The 23650-nt window shown below is 41.8% G+C and overlaps 1 protein-coding gene across 1 annotated transcript; it reads right to left on the bottom strand.

Annotated features, from left to right (window-relative positions):
• Positions 1 to 15310: 15310 nt before the first annotated feature.
• LOC147439596 (large ribosomal subunit protein uL1) lies at positions 15311 to 18051 on the bottom strand. Its single transcript, XM_086485419.1, has 4 exons — positions 17895 to 18051; positions 16249 to 16468; positions 15736 to 16107; positions 15311 to 15646 (listed from the first exon to the last, which is right to left on the bottom strand). The coding sequence occupies exons 1-4, from the start codon at positions 17897 to 17899 to the stop codon at positions 15593 to 15595; spliced, it is 651 nt and encodes a 216-aa protein (XP_086341545.1). The 5' UTR covers positions 17900 to 18051; the 3' UTR covers positions 15311 to 15592.
• Between the last annotated feature and the right edge of the window lie 5599 nt (positions 18052 to 23650).

The raw sequence follows: 23650 nt of genomic DNA, 5'->3' as shown, positions 1-23650 counted from the left end.
CTTTCCAAAAAAAAACTTTCATTTCAAGTGGTAGTTGTGGGCCCCAAATATTCTTAGCTATTGACACCCATCTTGATTCTTGCCATTGCTTGGGCCCAATTGCTTATTCAAAGGGGAAAACCAATGTGTCTAAATTAAGGGTATTATACACATCCTTTGCTTTTGGTCTAAGGAAATGTTTGTCCTTGGGCCACCGGCATCCCTTCCACTCAAAGCTGGATTCAAAAGAGGGCAACCCACCTCTGTCTAGCTGTTATAAAGCTCTATTGGCAAGTAGACTATTAGTCCCATAGAGATGGAACTTGGAAGCCAGTTAATCTATTCCTTTCCAGCTTCTGTTGTTGTTATCCCAAAACTGGCCCATATGTCTAAGTCCTTTGTTATTGATCTTTCTCGCTATTTCCCTCCAGAATGGATTCAACAGCATGCTGCCTTAGACAGCCAAGGGGACCAATCTGTAATAGAATTCTGAAAGTACTTGGTTAATTCTCCCCATTCCAAGGCCTTCGTTACTCTGTTGCATTTACGGACAAGTTCGCCCGTTGTGCCACCAAGTTTCAGGACAACCCACTGCAAGGCAAACACCTTGTCGTGTACCTCCAATCCTTTCCACAATCTTCCTCGGTGGTAGTCAAACCATCCCACCCAAGGGACTTCTCTTTACCCAGAGCCTATAAAGCTAGCAAGAATTCCTCCTCGGTGAACACCCTCTCCAGCATGTTCGCATCATCTGAGAGGGAGACTGATTTTTTGACACTTTCAAGATGAGTTACTTGGCTTCACCTACCTCCAGGGAGTGGGGCTTAGGTTGACCTATAATTTGACGTAGGTGATCGGCTGAAATGACATCATGGAATTCCTATAAAGGCCCCGATTTCTCTCGACTTTAAGGGACGTGTAGAACTGAGCTTGATTACCCTCCTCCGGTAGGACGAAGGTTTCTCTGGATATAGTTATGGCCTTCCTCACCTCCTCTAGCAGTTGTTCGAAGAATTCATTCTTAGCTTCAAGCCACTTTTTATGCTGAGCTTCAAAACCGATTTTGCGTGTTTTTCTTTTGTTAATAGCTCTACTTTGCCAACGAGGAGCTTTAGATGCTCTTCATGGTCTTTCTTCCCTCTAGGGTCTGCAAGTTTGATTGTTTTTTTAATATTCTTGGTGAAGATATCCCAAGCCCTAGGCGAATCCACATCTTTACCAAGCTTTCTTATACCTTTCGATGCCATGCTTTTGAAAAAATGGTCTTTGAAAAGATGAATCCATGTTGTGAGAAGCTTCTTAGACCCTTGGGTGCAAAGTCCTCCTTTGTTTTGTTTTAATTTCATGCATAAAGGTAGGTGATCCGACATGCATTGAGAAGTTACCACCTTCATTTCTGGCCATGAGGGTAGCCAGCCGGCTTGGTGAGAGGAGTAACAATGATCAAGCCTAGAGGCCGTCCGGCATACTATAGACTTGTGTACGTAAACCTTGGCATGCTATTCCAAGGGCCCACCACCCACAAATCTGTTAACACCCACTTCTCACAAATACTTTTCCATTTGGTCCTTTCAAATCAGGCTAACGTGTTTGAGGATCCAGTTCTGTCCTTTGTCTTCTCCACCATAATGAATTCTTCCACCAATAACCATTCCCCTTCAACCCGAATATCTTTAAGGTGCTCCCAAAGTTTGGCCCTTTCCTTCGCCAAGCAGGATCCATAAATGTTGACTATAGTCATATGATGATCGACCCACTTGATCTTGACCCCTAGAGCTATCCTTGAAGGGTGATTGAAGACCACATTTGGCTCTAAATCCTTGTGCACTACAAAAAGGACACGGTTGAACCCATCAGCACCCCCTCTGTGGAGGACAAGCTTCTTCCCAATTGATTTCTTTATTTTACTTACAGCATCAAGTTGGTGCACTTGGATCACTCAACAGTTGATATCCTTTCCTTTTTTGACTTCTTCCCAGAAGATTAAGCTCTTCTTTTGGGTTTTGAGCCCCTTCATGTTCTAGGATTGCAGAATAAACTCTTCCATTACTAAGAGAGGGGTACGAACTCCTCCACCTCAAGAAACTCTTTTTACGTGTCCTCTTTCCTGTTATTCTCCTCCATTGGTCATATCCCCTTTTCCTCAGTTACCCTGAGGTTTTCCAGGTTGGCATCCCGAAGAACCTCAAAGATATTATCATAAAGGAAAGGGGATTTGGGAGTATCTGGTGGGGCCTCTTTAAGTAGGCTAGCCACCCATGCCTGGGATTTGAACCTCTTGCATGAGATGTTGGATATTTGCTACCAATCTTTGTCCTTTTTACCAAATGTTGATGACAAAACTATCTTCTGAACTACTGGAGAGGTTGTTTTTTTCTAGGGGAAAATGTGAAGCAGTGACTTGGGGTGGCCTTTCCAATACTACATTGGGCTTTGGCGGGCTTCTCTAAATCTCGAGGGTTTCATTGTTTGTATTAGCTAGTCCGTCTACTCGTGCCTTTTCATTAAAATTTAGTGGAGGAGACGTCGATTCAAAATCCATCTGAAGCGTAACAGACATGCTTTTTTCCCCACCGACCGGGCCAGGGGTCATCACCATGGCAGTTGGACACGACCTAGCAAAGTGTCCAAATTTGTTACACTTTTTCACTTTTCTTACATAAAGCTAACCAATTCTGACACTAGTTTTGAACCTTTTTGCTTAAATTACCAAATTAAATTTAAATGATCTTCAAAAGAATAATGTTTATAAAAAAAGCCAGCTATCTATACTACTCTATAATGGCAATCCATTTTCAAGCTTGCCACATGGATGAAGAAAGCTCACAACGAAGAAGTGTTGGGAAAGAAATTTGTAAGCCGAGGGCAGGGGAGTTGCAGGTTTCTAGCTAGTTGATGCGCACGAGAGAGAGAGAGAGAGAGAGAGAGAGAGAGAGAGAGAGAGAGAGAGAGAGAGAGAGAGAGAGAGAGAGAGAGAGAGAGAGAGAGAGACTCTGTATGCACGCTCACATAGAGACTTACTAATGTTGTAGGTCTTCTCTAAATAGAGATAGGCTTTTGAAGGTTGACATGGTTGTGGAATGTGTTTCTTTGAGGGCTTTTGCTAAAAATACATGCTTTTGTATGTAATTTGGCAGACCTCATGGAAGCTATGCTGATTCAGTTTGTTTTGTCAATGTTTCCTAATATAGGAATATAATTGTGGTGTTTCTCAAAACCTTTTCACTATATTAAAAGTGTGGTAGCTCACTTGAGGGCTTTTTGTTTGCATGCCATGCAAAGTGGGATTTGTTTTTGTGGAGCATTATGCTAAGAGCCCTCCCCCAACACTCTCCAAATGGTGCTATGATTGGAGGGCCCTCTATGTGAGCCCAACATCTCAAAATTGCATGCAGCCAACGAAGCCCATCTCTGAAGCATTGCAAAACCTCCCAAAGCACGTTTTAAAGTGTTTCTCTATTTTGTGGGTGGTTGAGCCATGCCCTACCAAAAATCCAACGGTAATTGCCGGTCAGTGTTGCTCTTTGCAAAAGATATGGGGCACGGGAGTGAGGATAGAGGGCCCTCCTAAGGGGCCTTTACAGGGTCTATGGGGGAGCACTAGTTTGGTAACCTACCAGGACAGAAAAGTTTCCTTTCAGGGTTTTGGGAAAGACTAATTATGGAGCACCCTAGAAGCCACCATTTAGAGGCGTTCTAGGTTGGTCTATGGCCAATTTTATGGAAAATGGTGAAAAACAACATAATATCATATTAGAGAGTTTGAGACTTTAGAGCCAATTCGGGAATCACCAATGTCTTGAAAATTTGGCCATATGGACAAATGTCAAATTGTTTTTTAAGGCCAAAGCCTTCGACAAGGTAGTACTTGAAAATCTCTGATGAGCCATGCTCTCAAAACTTTGGCTAGAATTTGGCCATGTTGTCAAATCTTAAACTTGTTTTGAAAGTGAAATTGGAAAATTCCCAAATTCACTAATATGGTGTTGTATACGTTTTCTGGGACAGTTTAGGTTGGAAAATCCTTGTCAAACACAATGTTTGAACCAAAATCAATAGCCCAAAAACATTCCAAGTTTTTTCAGCTCATAAGCTATCTTTGTGAATATCAAACATTCAAAAACCAAATTAGCATATCCTCAACCCCTTGAACTATCATGTCCCATACTTCTTTATCATTTCCAGACATCTGTTCTACCACATACTTGTGGGAGCAGGGTGTCATGCCAAGGGCATACCCAAGGGAGGTCATGGACCTAGGCCAATAAGTGGCCGGCTGCCAGTGTGGAACAGGGGATTCAGAAGCCAGGGGCTATATAAGGGAGGTTGGGTGGTGAATCCATGCCAGGCAGTTTCCTGGGCTTTACACTAGGGGAGAGAGCCACGGGAGGAGGGGAGGAAGCATGGTCTCTCTCTCTCTCTCTCTCTCTCTCTCTCTCTCTCTCTCTCTCTCTTCCCAACTTCCTTGGCACGAATCCTTGCTCTCTTTTTGGCTGGCTTGTTAGGGTTTCATGGCAGCAAAGGAGTGTGGTCTTGCATGAGTTCTTGATATGCCATGCAAAGGTCAAGGTTGAGATCGACATGAAAACAGGGGCACTGTGGGCATGGCCGCTTAATCGGGGACAAAGACGAAGCACTGAACCGTGTGCATGGGGGCTTCGGAAGGAGAATCTCACAAGGTCCAGGTGCATGAAAATCATCGCGGGCGGGCTCAACAGGGTCGCAGGGGCAGTAGGAGGCTGTTTTGACACGGGCTCAGAGCCAGCATGCAACCCTTTGCTCGGCCTCGCCTTTTATGCCTCACGCGCTGCCTGTACTGCCGTCATGGCTTTGCAGAAACAAAGCTCGATTTAAAAAAGAAAAAATTGTGACTGGCCGCCCTAATTTTGGGGCACCCCCACCCAATTAAGGGTTGAGGCCCACGACTAGGGTCGGCAAGGCATGATTTACAACCAGCATGACTAATAGCAAGGACCATGCGGAGTATCCACAGCCATGCATGACATGCAAAGCATAGCCTGCAAGGCATGTAAGGCTGCACACCAGCTCGAGGACGTTCGACAACCTGCCGATGCTAAAGCCATATCTTTTGGTATGGAGCACTTTCCGTATGCAGGTATTAACACGGCAAGGATATGATCTTCCGTATTCAAGCACGGCTTTGACTCAAGATTGGAAATGGTTCAAGGTTCACGGATGCTCGAACACGCAGGCAATGTGGCCGCCTCGACAAGTTTCTCGAGGGCATTTCGGAGGTAACCAATAGTTTTCAATTTCTCTTGTTACTTTCCTTCAAAACATATTGCATCAAGACACAAGCAAGGCTTGTGCAAACTGTGTTGTTATCAAATTTAAGCATGGCTTATCCACGCCGTCACAACCCAGCACGGTTCGCTCATGCCAAGGTTTGTGTTTAACAAATTTTGGCTATCCAAGATCAATGATTGGTTTGACGACCAAGAAGTAGGCGCAGGTACTCGGTACAGCCGACCATTAACTACACTTTCACGTAGTTGTTCAACAAGTTTCTCGGGCTTGATTTCTCGGTAAGTTGTCTGCCCATGATGCATTCAGGTTCGGATCTGATCCACTCATTGTTGACAAGCATGATCCGATGAGTTTTCTAAGACATCACAGGAGCACGAGTCCGTCTCCACAAACTTCCAGAATACATTAAGCAAGCCAAATTGGTATGAGGTACATCCCTTGCAAGTATTTTATCTGTTTTTCACTACATTGTCAATTCGACAAGGTCAATAAGTTGTGAATGCTCGACAACATCGACTTTCTTTTGCTTTGTAAATTGGCAAGAATATCTATTCGCTATGAGCATAGAAGTACTTATGTGAAGCACGGATTTCATAATTGCTCAATTTTGTATTGAGACTTCGCATGTTTGGCATATGCTATGAACATACCAACTTGGAAGGGATTTGACACTATGCTTGCATGATATTTCATTGCATACCAGATAGGTGTGCATGCCATATGAGAGTGTATATGATACATGTGACAACTCTCTCCTGCTCGTTTGAATTGGCTATGAGTCGGATTTGACCTTCACAAGTTCAAGACATCTTAACCCTAAACTATGTTAAGATCTGCTTGATTTTTCATGCTTCTACATTTCCTTTGTAAAGGATTGTCAGTTATGCAAAGCAAAGAGCTTTGTCAGTTACACGTGAAGCAAGGCTTCTACCTCGTGCTAAGATATTGCCTCTCGACTAGACGTCAAGGAAATTGGCACACACGTTTGGGGCACTGGCAACCATTGGGATATCTCCTCATAGCTTCCCTACCAGTACCGACGGTGCAAGGCACTTACGATTTTCGCTTTTATGTTTGAGCCGTCACTATCGCCAAGGGCTTACAATTTGGCATGCAAGGCATGCTACCCTATGGATTACGCTTCCGCTATAACACCGGAAACTCTATCAAGGACAATATATTTTCTGGATTGTTTCACATTATTTTTGGATGCTGTCACAGGCAAAGTGCCATATTCAAGTCATCCTCGTACAAGCACGACCCCTGCAAGGTAGATGGGTCAGGATGTGTTTTGTGTTTTTCTGTTACCTCTCTCGATGAGAGCGTCGTACCAAAAAATTGTGGTATGCTTATAGAATAAGCTGCACGTCAGACATAAGATATGTAAGAGCACCCAGATTGGGTACACACTCTAGAAACTTAAGAAAAGTTCCTCAGCCCAACATGCTCTCCTTCTCTCTTTTTCTTATTTCTCTCAAAGAATAATGAAACTTTCTAAGACAATTTTGATACATGTTTTGCTGGTGAGTCAGCCTGAGCCAAGGTGCTCTAACTCTCTGCTAGAAAGTGGCCAAGACGCCACCCAAATTAGTCTTCATCGATTCATCGATGGCACACTCCTTGGGTGAGTGTTCTCAAGATCAAACAAACCTATCTAGTGGAGTACCCATCACTGTGTGAATGGCCAAGCAAGCACCTTGCCATTACGGATGTTTTGGGTGCCATTTTTGCACTACGTGTTTTTAGTGTGATGCTCGAGTTGAGTTTCTTATAATTTCAAAATCACATCAACTGATCTATACCATGGGGTTTAGATGCAGCAAACAGTTAGGAAAACATTGCTATCCATAGGCGATAGACATTTCACTTGTGTGTATCTCCTGCTCTCACTATACCACAACAAGTGTCTATGGAAGCACAGTTTTAGGGTAAGACCTAGCGGGTGATTACTAAAGCACTCCATCGGCATTCAGGATCACATTTTGATCTATCACAGTTGTACTTTCAAGGAAAGATGTCCACAATCTACCACGGGGTAGTGGACAAATCCAATCATTTTTGTACACGGTCGACTATGTTCGTTACCGTTAACTGCTACTTGTGCAGTTTCTCTCACGGGTCAGACCAAGGGGTTTGACTACAGAGATTCTAACAAACGGGTTTGGATTGCGAAGGTAACACCCCGGGTTTCCATTTCAATGTTGCTTATTTTTCAATTTTCCATTAGTGCTCCTGTGCATTTGAACACGGGTAAGTGAACTTTAAGTTCAACCTTCTGGTACGCATCTAATTTGGTTTTGTTTATTTTTGGTTTGTTTTTTCCACGTCGGATGCACACACTATGTTATCATCCAATTTTGCTCTTAAGAGCAATGACAAGGTCATGTAAGAGCCAAGCCATTTGGGCTGTACTGTCCAAAATCAGTTTCTGCATTATGCAGTTATAGACCCACTTGTAGGGTTTATTTGGCACATGTCACATGGGATACAACATGGTCTGGGGACTCAAGGAGTTCGGTTTCGCCAGTGTGGAGCAAAGCTAATGAGGGTCCCTCTCACTCCTGTTGTAGAGTGTTTGCAGTTACCTCCACACACAAGTACATCTTGTACTTGTAGGATGTTCTTTTTTTAGAAATCCTTAGTTGAGACATATTCCACATGTGGCGAATATGAGTCTCTGGGATTGACACTGGCGCCCACTATTTCAAGTATGTGTCACGACAAAGTCCATAGGTGCTGGTCTAATCTGTTTTCTAGACCATTTTCAGCACGTCGTATCAGGAGCAATTTCGGTGGCCAAAAATTGTCGGATACTTAGAATGACTTGTTCAGGCACAAGTACTGCTAAACAACATTACATATGGTTGTTTATACATATAGCAAGGCTCTAAGTTGTTAATGAAAAAGTTTCATTGTTTGTCCTTAGAAGTGATTAATGTTTCACCTTCTATTATGGTTCAAACATTTCAGCAAGGCTTGAAAATGATTGCAATTGAAAGTATTTAGTTTCTTTTTAGAACTATTTACATTCCTCTTTACTGTGTGCTACGTACATCACATTCCCCATAAGTATTGGCAAGGATGATCATGGATATTCAGGTTCGGATATGTTTTTGCTAAATGCATGCACACTAGGTGTTATGGGCCCTAGTGCTAAGCAAAAGCTGATTTGGAACGGCATGCGTATTCATCAAGTTGTTGCTTATGAAGCATTTTTGCACTCTATGTGCAGTATCTCTATGAGATTACTTTTCGGTCTACCGATCACCAATAGAGGTCATGGCTCGTTTTGGGTGCTTGTGGATTTTTCAAGTTAACCACGATGGTTATTCCGGACATTGTTGATTCCTCAACAATGTTGTACGCTATTGTGATCCTCGTTTACCAGCCATCTGGGAAGACTGTAAATTGTGGGGGACACACACCTCAGTACTATCAGTTATCCAAAGCAATAGGCAGATTACAAAGTGTAATCTTGCGCTAAAGGATACGTAAAGTGCGTACATAAGCACCAAGAAATCCAATTAATAATCATTTATTTCTCTACTTGGATTTTGCTTACCATCAGATAAAGCATGTTGGCAATTAGGTTTAGCCTCTTCATGTATAAGTCAGGTTCTCAACCTTGAACACTAGTTATAGTGGGGTTGTTTACTGATTGGATTTGAGAACAAGTCAAGGACTTAAACTTGGCTGATGAACTATGTCATCAAGTTATTTTCATGGATAGTGAAAGGAGGTACTCTTTCGGGTACATCTTTGTTGTGATAGCTCGTTTAGCATGCTCATGTGCATTCTAAATGGAGTGTACACACTATGATTGGATAGGAACTGGTAACATAGGATGGTTACAAAGAGACAACAATGTGGAAAATCAAGATGTTACTCTCGGTTTCATTGAACCTCTTACACTCAAGCAAATAGCTGGATCCATGAAGGATGCCACTGTAGAAAACATTAGTGTATCATCACTCTTGTTTTCGAGGACGAAAACACTTCTCCAAGGGGGGAGTAATGTCATGCCAAGGGGATACCCAGGGGAGGTCACGGACCTAGGCCAGTAAGTGGCCGGCTGCCAGTGTGAAAAAGGGGATTCAGTAGCCAGGGGCTATATAAGGGAGGTTGGGCGGTGAATCCAGGCCAGGCAGTTTCTTGGGCTTTACACAGGAAGTCTGTGTAAGCTTCAATTTCTTGACTAGCTTATAGTTCAGGAAGTTATGAGTTACACCATCATCCACTAAAATACGAACACATTGTCCTTTAATAGTGTCATGCATACGAATCAACTCATGGGGGCCAAAGGTGGACTGCCACATTGAAGCAGGCACACAACACTTGTGCTTTTCTTCCATATGAAGAATCTCTACAACACAATATTTAGGAGATGAATCTAATGTGAGACGTCGCATTGTGTGCATGGCCTTTTCTTTACCTTGCAAAAGAGGACAATCCTTTTTGTTATGCTGGTCCAAAAGCCATCTAAAACACAAATTGTGCTTCTTTGCACGCTCAAAATCGACAGTGTTGAGAGACATACGTGGAGTATCTCATGATTGCTTAGGCTTCTTAGCCTTATGTGGACGCGAAGAGGTAGATTGTCTCTTGTTCCTCTTGAAACATGTGGGAGATCTACCTCACCATTGGCTCTTAGCCGAATTGCTCTTAGCAAAAGTATTCTTAGAGTAGGGAAATTTTTCCTTCTTCTCTTGGTCATCATCATATCTTTGGGCATGACCGATGGCTTCTTCCAAAGTTTTTGGATATTGGGTGTTAACATGAAGACGATAGTCTTGGTCAAGACCCCTATTAAAACCCCGTATCTTTTGGAATTCATCTAGACCTTCTAGCTTTAATATGATTTCCTGATACTTGAAAGATATGAGTGAGAGAGGCCAGACATGCGGCATGCATTCCATGCTAACCAATCCTTATCCTCTTCATTGTAGATTAAAAACTCTTTGGAGAAATAAGCTTGAAACACAACCCAAGACGGAGGACGAGCATCTATTGGAAATGTCATCCATCACTTATAGGCCTTGCCTTTAAGATATAGACTTGTTTTCACAGCTGTCTCAATATCTGGGGTGTGTCTCAGCCTATGAATATCACTCCATTTGTGTAAGAACGTATTGACCATATCCTTGTTACGATCACGCTCTTCATTGTGAAACTCAGGAATGGTGATATTCTTAAGTAATCCATTGCTACCTTCTGCATCTTCTGAAGCACTTGCCTCATGGACTCCTTGAGTCGTGCGAGCTTGGGTTCCTTGAACCGTACCAGCTTGAGCTCCTTGAGCGTCTATAAAGTCATAAATTTCACAAGTAGCTCAGTAAGGTTTGTAACATTTGCATTTAGTGCAGAAAGGTTGCGTTCAAGTACGCTTTGGTGATTTTCCAAAGTCTTGAAAGCAACCATACCTACAAGGCCATGATCTCCTAGATCATCATCGTCATGCATATTAATGTCGGCAACACTCGTGGTGATCGGATTTTGATGTGCGTGCTCAAAATAAAAAGTGTGTATAGGTCGGATATCCTTGCCGGCCATGGTAAAAACACGCTAATGTAGAGAGAGGAAAACGTCAACTTGTACCTTGTAAAGCTTGAAGCATTTGTGTTTTATAGCTCGACGACTGTTGCATTGCATACGATCCTCACCTTGCGGAAATTATAGTGCTTCACGTTTTGTTCTTCGTAAGACAACCTTTGTTGATTCTTCACAAAAACTCATTGTTTTTGTGAAGGCTTTTGTTCACTTGTGTGAAGCTTCTTCCTTGAAGAAAAAAGAATTTTGGAAGAAAACTTGTCTTTCTCTAAGGAGTAAAAAGCAAGGGTAAAACTACTTCTTTGAAGGAAGTTTGTAGCTTCCCTTTCTTGCTAGCTTTTTTTGTCAACTTAAGTATGCTATCTTTCCTTGTTGTATACAACAAGGCTCAATAGCTTGGATGGTAGGGTGTTGGCCTCTTACCCTCATGGGGTGGGTTCAATCCTCCTCCATGCAAGGGTTTAGAGGGCCTTCCTATGTGCGCAACCAACGGCACCAACGGAGCATCGGTGTCGTAGAGTTGCCGATCGAGTTTACCTTGGTCGCCCGCCTTAGCTCTACATTGTGGAGGACGTATACGTATATGGGACGCCTCGTTGGTTGGCCTCCCATGTTGCGCACAGAACTCTGTGTCTATCTTCTCCGCCTACGGATGGTGGGAGAGGAGATGTACGTCGCACACATATGCAACCCGCATTTCCCCTTTCCTGGAGTAGCTCGGATACCAGTGAAAGGACGAGAGTAATGTGGTGTGCTAGTTTCCACCCAACCATGCTATCTTATAGACTCCCCCTAGCATACACACTGTTCAGCCTTGCCCATAGGACCCGTGTCCTTACATTCATTCTCGCTTCCATTGATGATTACTCTGGGCATACATGGGTGTATCCGCTTAATGCTAAGTCTAAAGTGTTCATGTGTTTCACAAAATCTATGGTTATGGCTGAAAATGTCTCTAAAAATCACAATAAATATGTGCAATGTCTAGGCAATGCACATAACACCTTTTATCTATGTATCTTCATCTGGTAGCTCCAATGAGGGCATCAACTTATATGGTTTCTCTAATACTCACCCTCATCCAATGAAGTATTACATGACCACATTGGGTATCTTTATAGTTGATTTCAACCAACTTGCCAATCTAACTAGGTCTTTAGCCTTCTCGCAACATTTTTTTAATGAGTTGAACATACTTATAGTCACTATAGAAAGGCTACAACCAAACTTTGGTACCAGAGATTGGATCGTTTTTGTATCATTCTTTGAAAAGGGATGGCTGCACATATGCCTATAATCACAGAGATGCATGATGTTTGTAAGGCTTGCATGATGGGGGCAAGCAAAAAAGAAATGCATTGCCATTAGAGAGTAAAATAGATTCTCTAAAGTCGGTACATGCAATGGTAAAATGTCTACTTTTTCTTTGGGTGGATCTTTTTTTCTTTTTTGGTTAGTCGCACGAATTGCAATAGGAAATAGTGGATGTATTTTATTCATGAGAAGATTGAAGCTTTTGGAAAATTGAGATGTGGCATAAACTTGCAGAAATATAGACAAGAAAGAAGGTTAAAAACATTTGCCTAGGATCAAGGACGAGATTTGGCTCAAAGAAATTCTATGATTATTGCAATGAGAATTGTAGGCAAAGAAAATACTAATTGTGGTGTTTAAGGACAAACCTCACTTAGTGGAGAAAACAAGAACACCTGATGGCTCATTAAACGAAGGAATAACTCGTGTGCCGCGTCAAAATCAAGCAAAAATTGAGGAGAAGGGGCTCTCTAATGAAGATAGCTCAAGCAAAACCAACCAATTTATTGTTGCATCGCACGACAATTCTGACAAAGTTAGCTCAATAGATCTTTGATGATCACAATTCTCATGTTGACACTCCCAAAGTAACAACATCTTTGGAGGAGGCCATGACACTTTCAAAGTGACAAGAAGTAAATTGAAGTCTAAGTGTAAAGGGACCATGAAGAACAACACTTGGGGGATCCATCAAAGAAGAAGGCAGGCACCAAATAGATTTGGATAGCCAACTTCAAGGTGAATGGCTAATTGGAAAAGTACAGCTTAAGGTTATTAGCACAAAGTTTTTCATAAGTTGAAGGTTTTGATGTTAATAAAACCTTTGCTCCAACAACTCACATGACCATTGTCCCACCTGACCACTATTCACTAACACAATGACCATTGTTCGTTATTACTTGCTTTGGATGTTGCTAATAGTTGTCCTATTTTTCAAAAAGATTTGTGAAATCAACTTTTCTAAATGGACATCTCGAGGCGGTATATCACAAGCACCAGGGTTTGAGGTGTCCCATTTTACAAATAGATTTTGCGCGTTGAAAAAGGCTTTCTATGGCCTAATTCAGCACCAAGAGCATAGTACCAAACAGTAGACATTTTTTTCAAAACCTTTGGTTTAAAAGGAGTGTTTTATGCAAATTTGTATGTGCCAAGGAAGAATGAATGTATGTCATTACCATCGTGCATGTAGATTACTTTATTCTCACAAGTTATTATGAAGAATGCATTGATCAAACTCTATAGAGTTTAGGCTCCGAGTTTGAGACGACAAGTTAGGGCTTCTGCACTAGTCTAAAAGGTATGATTTGGCAAACTTTGACTGGCATCTTCATTTCTTAACAAAAACGTACAATAGAGATTCTGAAAGCATTCAGAATAATAGATTGCAAGCATGTGAGAACTCCAAAGGAAGTGAATGCTAAACTCTTTTATGAAGACCCTTCACCTATAGTGGTGCATACATGAATTTTTCACCTCATATGTTATGATAAGAGCTAACTCCACTATTGCTGTTAACTTCTCAAGGTTTTGGCTTTTCGGCACTTGCATCGGTTTCAAATTGATTGCAAGTGATTCCCCATCCTTAACAAATGATTTGATGTCTCACAACGTATGAGTATTCACATGTAGACTTGGGTCTAATTGTGTAATAGTCTGCATGTGATTCAACTTTCAAGGAAAACTGATATTTGCCTTACAAGCTATGACTTCCATTTTTATAACCTAGGGAGGAGAAAGCCATCTTTCTCATCTTGTTGCTCAAAATCAAAAGCTTACTTTACTGTAAATCAATGCAACCATGTAAGGTGCTCATCTTCCTCTTTGTGATTGCCCTGACAAGATCCATTTTTTTTGCCGGTAGAGAACTGAAAAGGCATGGTATGCCATCCTTCCTCATCCCATGAGACATGATTTTACAAATTGGCTACATCTAATGAAGTCTTTTTACTTTCACAATGGCAAGTGGTATGCTGATAGCCATGGAAAACATTACTAACATTTAAATCCCTGTATATCTTCATTTCATAAGACACTTTACTAACCATTCAGAGGAGCATCCATAGGCTTATCACTAGCAGTTACATAATTGAGGGCGATAAACATGTAAAAATCAACTAGGGCACTTGGCAAAAGCCAATGATTACACACTGCCGAGTTTTCCTCAAGCAAATTAGGTGTATAATTTCTCTATTTCTCCATGTTATTTCCAAACCAAGGGAAAAGGGGAATGGGGGTGGGGGGGGGGGGGGGTGGGGGTGTAAAGAATACTTTGTTACAGGTTAAGTGGGTGAACTAAAGGTGAACTAGTGGTCAACTATGATGCCCTAGTTCGACCAACCTCGCCCCTAATCAACAGTGCCTATTCCCAACCATAGATCCTCCATAATGGATGGAAGCAAAGAGTGTTCTTGACACATGTTGCCATTCTTTCCTTCGCTGACTTGTTTAGGCTCCTTTCCTACTCTTTCTGACCATTACCTCTGAGGGACCAGATAGTAAGTCTATAACAATAACTAGATACTTCCCATGACAACTGACCCCAGTCAACAATGATAGGAATGGAAATCTAAGACCAACGGGGACTAGACCATGCAACTCACCACCCAACCATGTCCTATACAGGCCCTTGGCCCTGCTAATAATAGTGCCCCCATTACCGCATGTCCGTCCTGGCCCTTGGCTTGCTTGGTCTTACCCTAGCCCTCGGCCATGCTGATAATAGGACCCCCTTTAGCACATGTCCGTCCTAGCCCTTGGCCTGCCCGGTCTTACCCTAGGCTTGACAAGAAAGCCCTTAACTCAAGACGAAAGTAGGCCAGCAGTAATATTTCTAGCATTCCATAATAGCGATGCATACAGAAAGCGAGTCCCAACTATGCAACCCACTATCCACAGCTATTCATTGATCTCCTATTCACTCCAGAGCAAAAAAGCTACTCATAGCAATCATTCCATTTTACCTAAGATCCTCTTTTAGAGGCCATGAGATCAAAATTGAAATCAACCATGTGGAGAGTATTCAGCTCTTGAAAATGGGAAATCCATGGCACCCAGAGATGCCAGCTTCAAAGGAAAGTCGTTAACATCCTCTCATCCATCAAAAAATGTAACGACTCAAAGGTCAGGCAGGCATCCCTGCAAAAGGCACAAAGCACTACACCGTATTTACTCGAGCAATAAAAAGATTCAGACAGACATATATCCTAACCAGTCCGAAGTTTTTGCTAAAATAGAATAAGAAAACAGCTTTCATGAAAAATGTCGCCAAACTCATGAGGTATAAGGCATTCCTCAGAAATACAAGAAAGGAATAAAATATGCTCAAGAAGCAAAATTGAAGCAAAACTTCCTTTTTAGGACTACAAACAGGGAATATAACGCAGCACGCACTCGGCATCCTGGCATACATGGGCACCTCAGCTTTTGGCAGCATGTCAGCACTCAAGTATCCTAAATTGGCTTCGACACTTGCAACTCGAAATCAAAAGATTCTTTGAGGCTTTCCCATGGTTGACTTCAAATATAAGACTCTCACCTGCAATAAATAAAGTAACCAGCATGGTCAAAAACTTGATAGACAAGCACATCACTAAAGAGAGTGCAATCATGTCATCATGGACTTACGTTTTGCCAGTTCTTCTTCAAAAGCGAGACGAGAAAGTTCACACTCAGCTGCACATTCTGAAAAAGCTGCTTCTCCTCCATTTCAAGGTTTCCCACAGCAACCCCCATGCATAGCACCTTCTTCAGCTGAAACTTAACTGTAGCCTTTGTCTCATTCAATTTCCCCTCCAGCGACTCTTGGTGAGAGACAAGAGTAGGAAACTTCCCCGCCTTGTTCAAACCAGGACCCAGAAGGCGAGGAATCTGCTTTATGACAGCTTCAGAGGCCAAGAAGGCATGATACTTCTTCGCAAGCTTCTTCACGAGCTTCTTATTCTTGTTCATTTTCTTCAAAGCATCCACATCCATGCAATCAAGGCCAATTTTTTCCGCCTAGTAAAAAGCGAGAGAAACCAAAAATCAGCACATTCTCTGGTTAGACATCCTGGATGGATGCATGTGCAACCAGGCCTATTTTCCTGCAAAGACAACTGAAGGATTAGGTTGTACAAAAGAAGGGAGGGTGGCACTCACCTCTTCCACGTGCTGGGCATCTCCTAACATGCACACTTTCATCTTGGGGCGAGGGATGTGTGCAAGCTTAACTGACCCACTAAAGCGCTTGTCCTTTTGGGGATCATAGTTCTTCAGCCCAATCTGAAGCTCAACTGTCTCCACAAACTTCCTCTTCTTTTCCTTAGACTCTGATACGAGCTGTGTGATGGCTTCTCTCAGCACATCACTCTGAAGCTTGCTGTACGTGGCAGAAAAGAATGGGAATCATGATTGTAAATAAGCTTCACCTTATGTTGCAAGAGCATATAGATTCTGGTTCTGAATAGCCTAAGCTTATTTCACAAGAAATTCTTTACTGCAAACACATTGCTTACACGCATGTTCCATACATACAAGCTATGTTTCAAAAGCCTAGATCTACAACAAATACACAAGTATTCTATGTGCAAGATTTCATGCAGGATAAGACTATAACAGAGATGACATGACAATCTATCTCAAGATCAAAAAAATTCCAGATAGCAGCCGTTAGACAGTGCCATGCAAAGAGCTCATCTGGGTGAAGCCTCTAATGCATATTAAGCAGCTCCAAAATCTACTCCTCACATGTATGCCAGCAACAACCATCTTTTAAGGTCCTTAAGATATTTGGCCATCACGACTTCCCTTCCAGTAAACACCAACTTCTTGTCCAGGACTATCAACAGCTCACATGAACTTTCAATATAATAAGAGTCACACCAACTGACCACAGCTATTGTGCAAAACTAGACCTGAAGTTAGGTGCTGGTCTTCACAGCAGTCTCCAATATTCCATTTTGATTGAAATTGAGCTACTTTAAATGAATTGCAGATCACAATGCTGAAAATTAAGAGTTACACCACCCATTTCTCTTGTAATTTTCTCAAAAACGCCGCAATGAGACCAACTTCATCTTTTCAACCTTTAAGTTGCGGCAGAAACCCCTTCTAGCCATGACTTTTAAGTGACCAATCAGTAGAAAACTCTAATGCTGGGGTTCAGCCCAACTTGGGCAAAAAATATCTCTGTGAACATGTAAGACCCTATGTAAGGCACCTAAAAATCTAATTCAATCCTGCTTTTTTGCGTGTGCAATGTGCATACTCTGCCTCAAAAAAATATAATTCAATCCTCTTTTTTTGGCATGTGCATTCTCTGCACCTGTCTCACTCTCTTATCCATGGCTTCCTATCGTCTTCACCCACCATAGCTTCTGCTCCAACACCTAAGAACGTACTCCCAATCACATACAATTCTGGTCAACGTCGACTCCTTCAATATGCTCAAAAGCAGACCTACAAGAGGATTTATGGCATTCCATAATACACTTCTCTAGGGATCAACAGCATGAGGCTTTCCACAGCCATTCACTGATCTCTCATTTACACCCAGAAGCACAAAAACTCCACTCCTACCAGCCATTTTATTCTACTTGACATCCGCTCTCAGAGGGCCAAGAGATCTAAATTTTCATCACCCATGCGGAAACTATCCCACTCTTCGTGGCAGACATCCCTGCAAAACTCGGGCCGTAAGACACTAGGCATTACACCGGGCCATAAGGCACACAGGCAGAGGACATGGGCAGTCGTCGCTCCAAGTACAAGACAAAGCAGATGATAGAGCTATCGTTAAATCATACCTCATGCTGCTTCGTCTTGCTCCCGCGACTGGGCAGGAAAGAACTTGAACTTCGAGCAGTGCTCACAAAATACCCTAAGCAATGCCCACTTCATAGGTACATACATGCCTGGTAGGTTTTAAAAGAAATTCATTTCTTCCAAGATTCCTTGGAATCTTGGAGGTAGAGTGGGTGCAACTCACCACTTCTTATTGCCACGGTGGACATATACAACTTCATACTGGCACATGGACACGTTAAAGCTGCTGCAAATATCATAAGCCATCCAACTCATACATACAAGTGATGTCACATAACAAGTGGCGTCATACGTACAAGTGATGTCACATAACAAGTGGCGTCATACGTACAAGGTAGAGATGTGTACAACTCACCACTTCTTATTGCCACGTCACATAACAAGTGGCGTCATACGTACAAGGTAGAGATGTGTACAACTCACCACTTCTTATTGCCACTGTGGACATATACAACTTCATACTGGCAGATGGACATGTTAAAACTGCTGCAAATATTATAAGCCATTCTACTCATACGTACAGGTGAGCCACATAAAAACTTGAGAAAATAAGGAATAAATTGAATTTCATGGACGACGGCAGTATAGAAGAACAGAAATTCAAGAAAAATAGAGACGCTAGGAGAAACCAAACTAAAAATCAATTTATTCTATCAGCGGACACGTCCCAATACATTATTGAATCTTATAATAACAAGTGCATTCAACTTGTTTAGTTGCACTTTCAAAGATGTAACTTCCTTTTGCAGCAACGCAATTTGTTCCTCAAGCTAGGACACTTAGATATTTGTTGCGTTTCCTTGACAGTCTTTAACCACAGCTTTTATTGAATCTAAAAATTGTTGAATGAAGGACTTCAAGGTGCCATTAACATGGTCGTGGACCTCTATCCAAATCTACGCAGAATGTCTTGCAATTTGTAGACCACACCTAATGTGGTGAACAAAAAAGAGAAAAAAAATCTCCTTTGTTCAAGAACTTCAATGAAACAAAACTACAAAAAACACGATTTCAAAACCTTCAGGAAGCAACAAGTATGGCCTCCAAACTATTTAACAGAGACACATATGTATTGCCTATCTGCGGACCTTCTTCTTCGTGATCACTATCGTCAAAAATAACAACATTTGACTTTTCGACATCGACGTCATTTGCTTGAAATGTGGTGGTTGCGTTTGGCACACAATAAAAACGAGCTTTAAAAAAACTCCTGGTAAACAGAACAAAAGATTACGATACCAATATCACTATCAAATCCCATCAAGACTTAAATCAATCGCTTCTTGGTTGCGCATTTAATAAGTCATTGGCCACAAATATGTTCACAATGTCCTGGAAAATAACGATCAAGGGGAATGCCATGCACTTCTACATTGCTCTGATCTTCTTTATGTATATTCATCGGCCTTCGCAAGGAATAACCCACGACGACGAAGGTTAGTTTTACCGGTATTCCCTAGAGGATGCAATAGTTTAAACTTCCAATACATAGTGGCCCGGTCAAAGATATTGTTTGGTGTCAAGGATAACCGATTTTTTAGCTCGTCTACACCATATAGCCTATAAATCTCTGCACCCATGTTGATGTCGTCAACAGTAACATTGTGCATCATCTTTTGAAAGTGCACCTCCACTTTGTCCTTCATGTAATAGCCTACCATCCCTTGGAAGGTAGGCATGTTCTTCTACTTAAGTGCTCTACAAAACATGATTACACCTAGTGGGCTTCCTTGTCGTATCCCAAGTACCACTTCAACTTTTTGTTGATAGCTATAAGAGATGATGACATCTTGTGAATGACCATCTGAAAATGAAAACGAAAAACATTGTCACCTTTTCTATAACACATATTCCTGCTAAGGTTTCCTTTTCAAGGAAATCGTTCACTTGTGGAAGGAGGTGCACGTGTATGTCTTCCCTCCCAATTGCAATAGTCACACTAGCCTCCATTAGCTTCTTTAGCTTCCTAGATTTGATTGTAGACCTCTCCTGTGGTTTGTTGAGGTTTCCCCCTTTCCTGTTGGAAGGTACTTCTTTGCTCACGTTGTTGGCTATAGCTCTAGCACTTTCCTTCATATACACCAGACCGCACTGACCTATATTCACTGAGCCCCCTTAGCCTCACAACATGGCCAATACAACCTTCTTCACAAATGAAAATTTCCTTTTCTAAAGGCTATCTGAGAGAGAGAGAGAGAGAGAGAGAGAGAGAGAGAGAGAGAGAGAGAGAGAGAGAGAGAGAGAGAGATTACATTTCTTTCTTTTAACTCTATTTCGGAGAAAGAGAGAAATTTTTCATTTTCTTTAAATCATTGATGTGCAGGGGCCATCGCCATCGCTACTACCGCCCTTCTCACGGTACACACAATCCTCTCTATCTGCCACGTTTTGAGGATTGCACACTTGCACCTTCACTAATAGACTATGAAGTGAGAGTGTGTGTTACCATATACGTGTGGTAGTGAGGTGTGTGAGTGCAGTTAAGGCCGTAAGGGAATTTTTTTCCTCACTAGGAGGTTTTTTTCCTCGTGCATTGTATATACGCCCATCACTCTAGGGCTATATATCTTTCCATTGCACACTAAGTAAGTCTTTTGTGTGCCTTGAGCTTCCTTCGTCTTCTCCAAGCTGTGTGTGTTTTCTTGCAACCCTAATTCCAACGATTGGTATTAGAGCAGGTTGCATCCTTCTGGGCTTAGTCGCCAGCATCCCTAGCACACGCCTACTCACTTTCTCTGATTTCTACGAGCTTTGGCAAGCGTCCGCAAATCGACAAATATTTTGGGAAGGCTCATAGAGCATGGTCTGCTCAGATTTTTTATTCGAGCTCATTTTGGCCTGCATTTCCACTACAGGCACTACTGCACAGGCTATTTCATCATTTTGAGAAGAATTTTTGCCAGTGCCATTTTTTGCATAACAAGTCCCTTACAGTCTTCTACGATTTGTGCTATATAACACGTGTTGTTCTCAGTTTGTTTCTCCTCTCTTTAGGCAGTTTTCACATCAAGTGCAATGTTTTCCACGGCTTACAACAACACAGATGTGTTCAAGATGTTTGTTGTTGAGGATAGATCGGATTGGGACAATTACCCTATGTGGGCTTATATGATGCAACATCTTCTTGTGTCAAAGGGCGTTCGGTGTATTGTGCAGGGCATTGATGTATGTCCTGGTTGAGGATGTAGGCGATGTTGAGGATGTTGCAGGTTTTAATGGCAGGATTGTTGCTACCAGAGTTGTTTTGCCTACAGCTGAGTAAGCTCGTTGGGATGTAAAAGATGTGCAGGCTCATGCATTGATTGCATTGTCTGTGACGTGCATGATTACTCTTCACATTCTTTCAGCAAAATGTGCAAAACAGGCTTGGGATATTCTAGCTAGTCTTTATGCAAGTTGCAATGAGGCAAAAATTGCATTGCTGTGTGAAAAGCTGATGTGTAGGCTCATGCATTGATTGCATTGTCTGTGAAGTGCATGATTACTCCTCACATTCTTTCAGCAAAATGTGCAAAACAGGCTTGGGATATTCTAGCTAGTCTTTATGCAAGTTACAATGAGGCAAAAATTGCATTGCTGTGTAAAAAGCTGGAGTCAAATATTATGCATGAGGAAGATGATATGGACACTTTCCTTGCTGGTGTCAAGGATATCAATGAGCAACTTATTTATGCAGGCAAATTCATTTCTGATAGTTCCCTTGCGTAGACCGTTCTTGATACTTTGCCAGATTCTTACCAGACTTTTGCTAGTACTTGGAGACTTATGACCCAAGGAAATCCATAAGTTGTCAAGTTTGATGCATTATGCACATTGTTGTTGCAAGAGTCACTTTTTAGGAAAACAAGGCTAGACAGTGTGCAGTTAAACAGGTCTTTATTGCTGCTCAAAGGAAAGGTGGTAGCAACAATGTAGCCACTTCTTATGTTCTTCAACTAGTGGTAAATCTTCTTAATGCTTCTGTTGGCAGCAATTCGTTTGAGAATTCTGATGAAAAGGGAATGCATTTCCATTATTGTAAAGCTAATGATCATTTGATCAAGCAGTGTCCTAAGTTGAAGGCCAAAGAGGCCAAGAAGAAAGAGGTTGGTTCCACTACAAATGCAGCTATTGTTGAGTCTTCTTTGAAAGGAGACGGTGATCTTGATGTTGATGCAGAATGGGCTTTTAGTGCAGAGTGCACTTATGATCCTTCTGTCTATGATGCATGTTTGTTAGTTGCTACAGATGCTCATGTGTGGTACTTTGACAGTGGTGCTACAAAGCACATCACTCTCATCGTGACTTATTTACCTCTCTCAAGGATGTCCATCACGGGAATGTAGTCACTTGTGCCAACAATGCCTCTTATCCGATCAGGGGAGTTGGAAAGATTGTGCTTAATGTTGCAAACGGCAATATGCATTGTATATACGTGGGATCAAGAAGAATCTTTTGTCTCTATCTGCACTTGCTAGACTTGGTCTTGTAGTCAAATTTGTGGATGACAAATGTATAGTACATGATCTCTGTTTTGGTGATGAAATTGTTGCATCTAAAATTTTATGCCATGGGATGTATAAGCTCATTTTGTATGACAAGTGTGGGCAAAATTTTGCAAATGCTGCTAGATGCAAAACTTTGGCATGCACGTTTTGGGCATCTGAATTTTGCCAGTTTGCTGCGTTTGCATAATTTTGATATGGTTGCTTCTTTGCTGCCTCTTGAAGAAACTGTCAAACATGTTTGTGAAGGCTGTATTTTGGGTAAGATACAACATTCAAATTTTTCAAAGGATGGTTTAGTTAGGGCTACTTGCAGGTTGCAGCTTGTGCATAGTGATGTTTGTGGGCCCATGCAAACTCCATCCTTGGGGCAATTACCTGTACTTCGTGACTTTCGTTGATGATTACTCCAGGAATGCATGGGTATATCCTCTTAAATCTAAGTCCGAAGTGTTTATGTGCTTCAAGGCTATGGCTGAAAATGTCTGGAAATGTACTATGAGAAGCCTCCGTTCCGATCGAGGGGGGGAGTATATGTCTCATGAATTTAATGCATTTCTAGCTAGTCATGGGATAAAACACCAATAGTTCCGTATACACCTCAACAAAATGGTGTTGCTGAGAGGAAAAATAGGTCACTTACAAAAATGACAAGATTATGGTCAAAAGTCAAGATTTACCACATTCGTTTTGGCTTGAGGCTATTATGTATGCTACTTATGTACTTAACAGGTGTCATACGAAAGCTTTGTAGTCTATGACTCCATAAGAAGCATGGCATGATAGAAAGCCTATTGAGCACATGCATGTTTTTGTATGTTTGGCATATGCTTTGGTGTCACAAAAGAAGCGCAAAAAATTGAATGATAAAGCCGTCAAATGTATTAATGCTGGTTATAGTGCTGAAAGCAAAGGTTAAATGTTATATCATCCGCAAACAAAGCATATCTTGGTCTCACTGGATGTTGTGTTTGTGGAAGATTCTGTTAAGCCCTTGTTGTCATGTACTAGAGATAGTAATGTAAGCTCACAAGACATTCAGGACACTTTGTTGCCTCTTTTCAATGGTCAAAGTTTGAATGTAAATTCCAATGAGGCAAATGTACAGCCTATGAGGGTTTCTGAAAAAAATGAGCCCATGTGTAATGCTAAGGGCAAACTCGGGAGGCTCACGGACCTAGGCCAAGGGTCGGCTGCTAGGTGTGGACAGGGGATTCTAAATCTAGATGGACAAGGGCCTATATAAAGGGTGG

This window comes from Adiantum capillus-veneris, chromosome 16 (assembly GCF_014529385.1).
Source record: "Adiantum capillus-veneris isolate H3 chromosome 16, ASM1452938v2, whole genome shotgun sequence".
In the NCBI taxonomy this organism is placed as follows: Eukaryota; Viridiplantae; Streptophyta; class Polypodiopsida; order Polypodiales; family Pteridaceae; genus Adiantum; species Adiantum capillus-veneris.
Note: the sequence above shows the minus strand (reverse complement) of the source record. Positions and strands in the feature narration are given on the sequence as shown.

What these genes read in the sequence shown, in the direction of transcription:
- LOC147439596 (XM_086485419.1), bottom strand. An exon ending in ATGCCCAGCACGTGGAAGAG is followed by an intron (nt 16,108 to 16,248) that starts GTGAGTGCCACC and finishes GCTTTTTACTAG; the next exon opens with GCGGAAAAAATTGGCCTTGA. An exon ending in TGAAGAAGAACTGGCAAAAC is followed by an intron (nt 15,647 to 15,735) that starts GTAAGTCCATGA and finishes TATTTATTGCAG; the next exon opens with GTGAGAGTCTTATATTTGAA.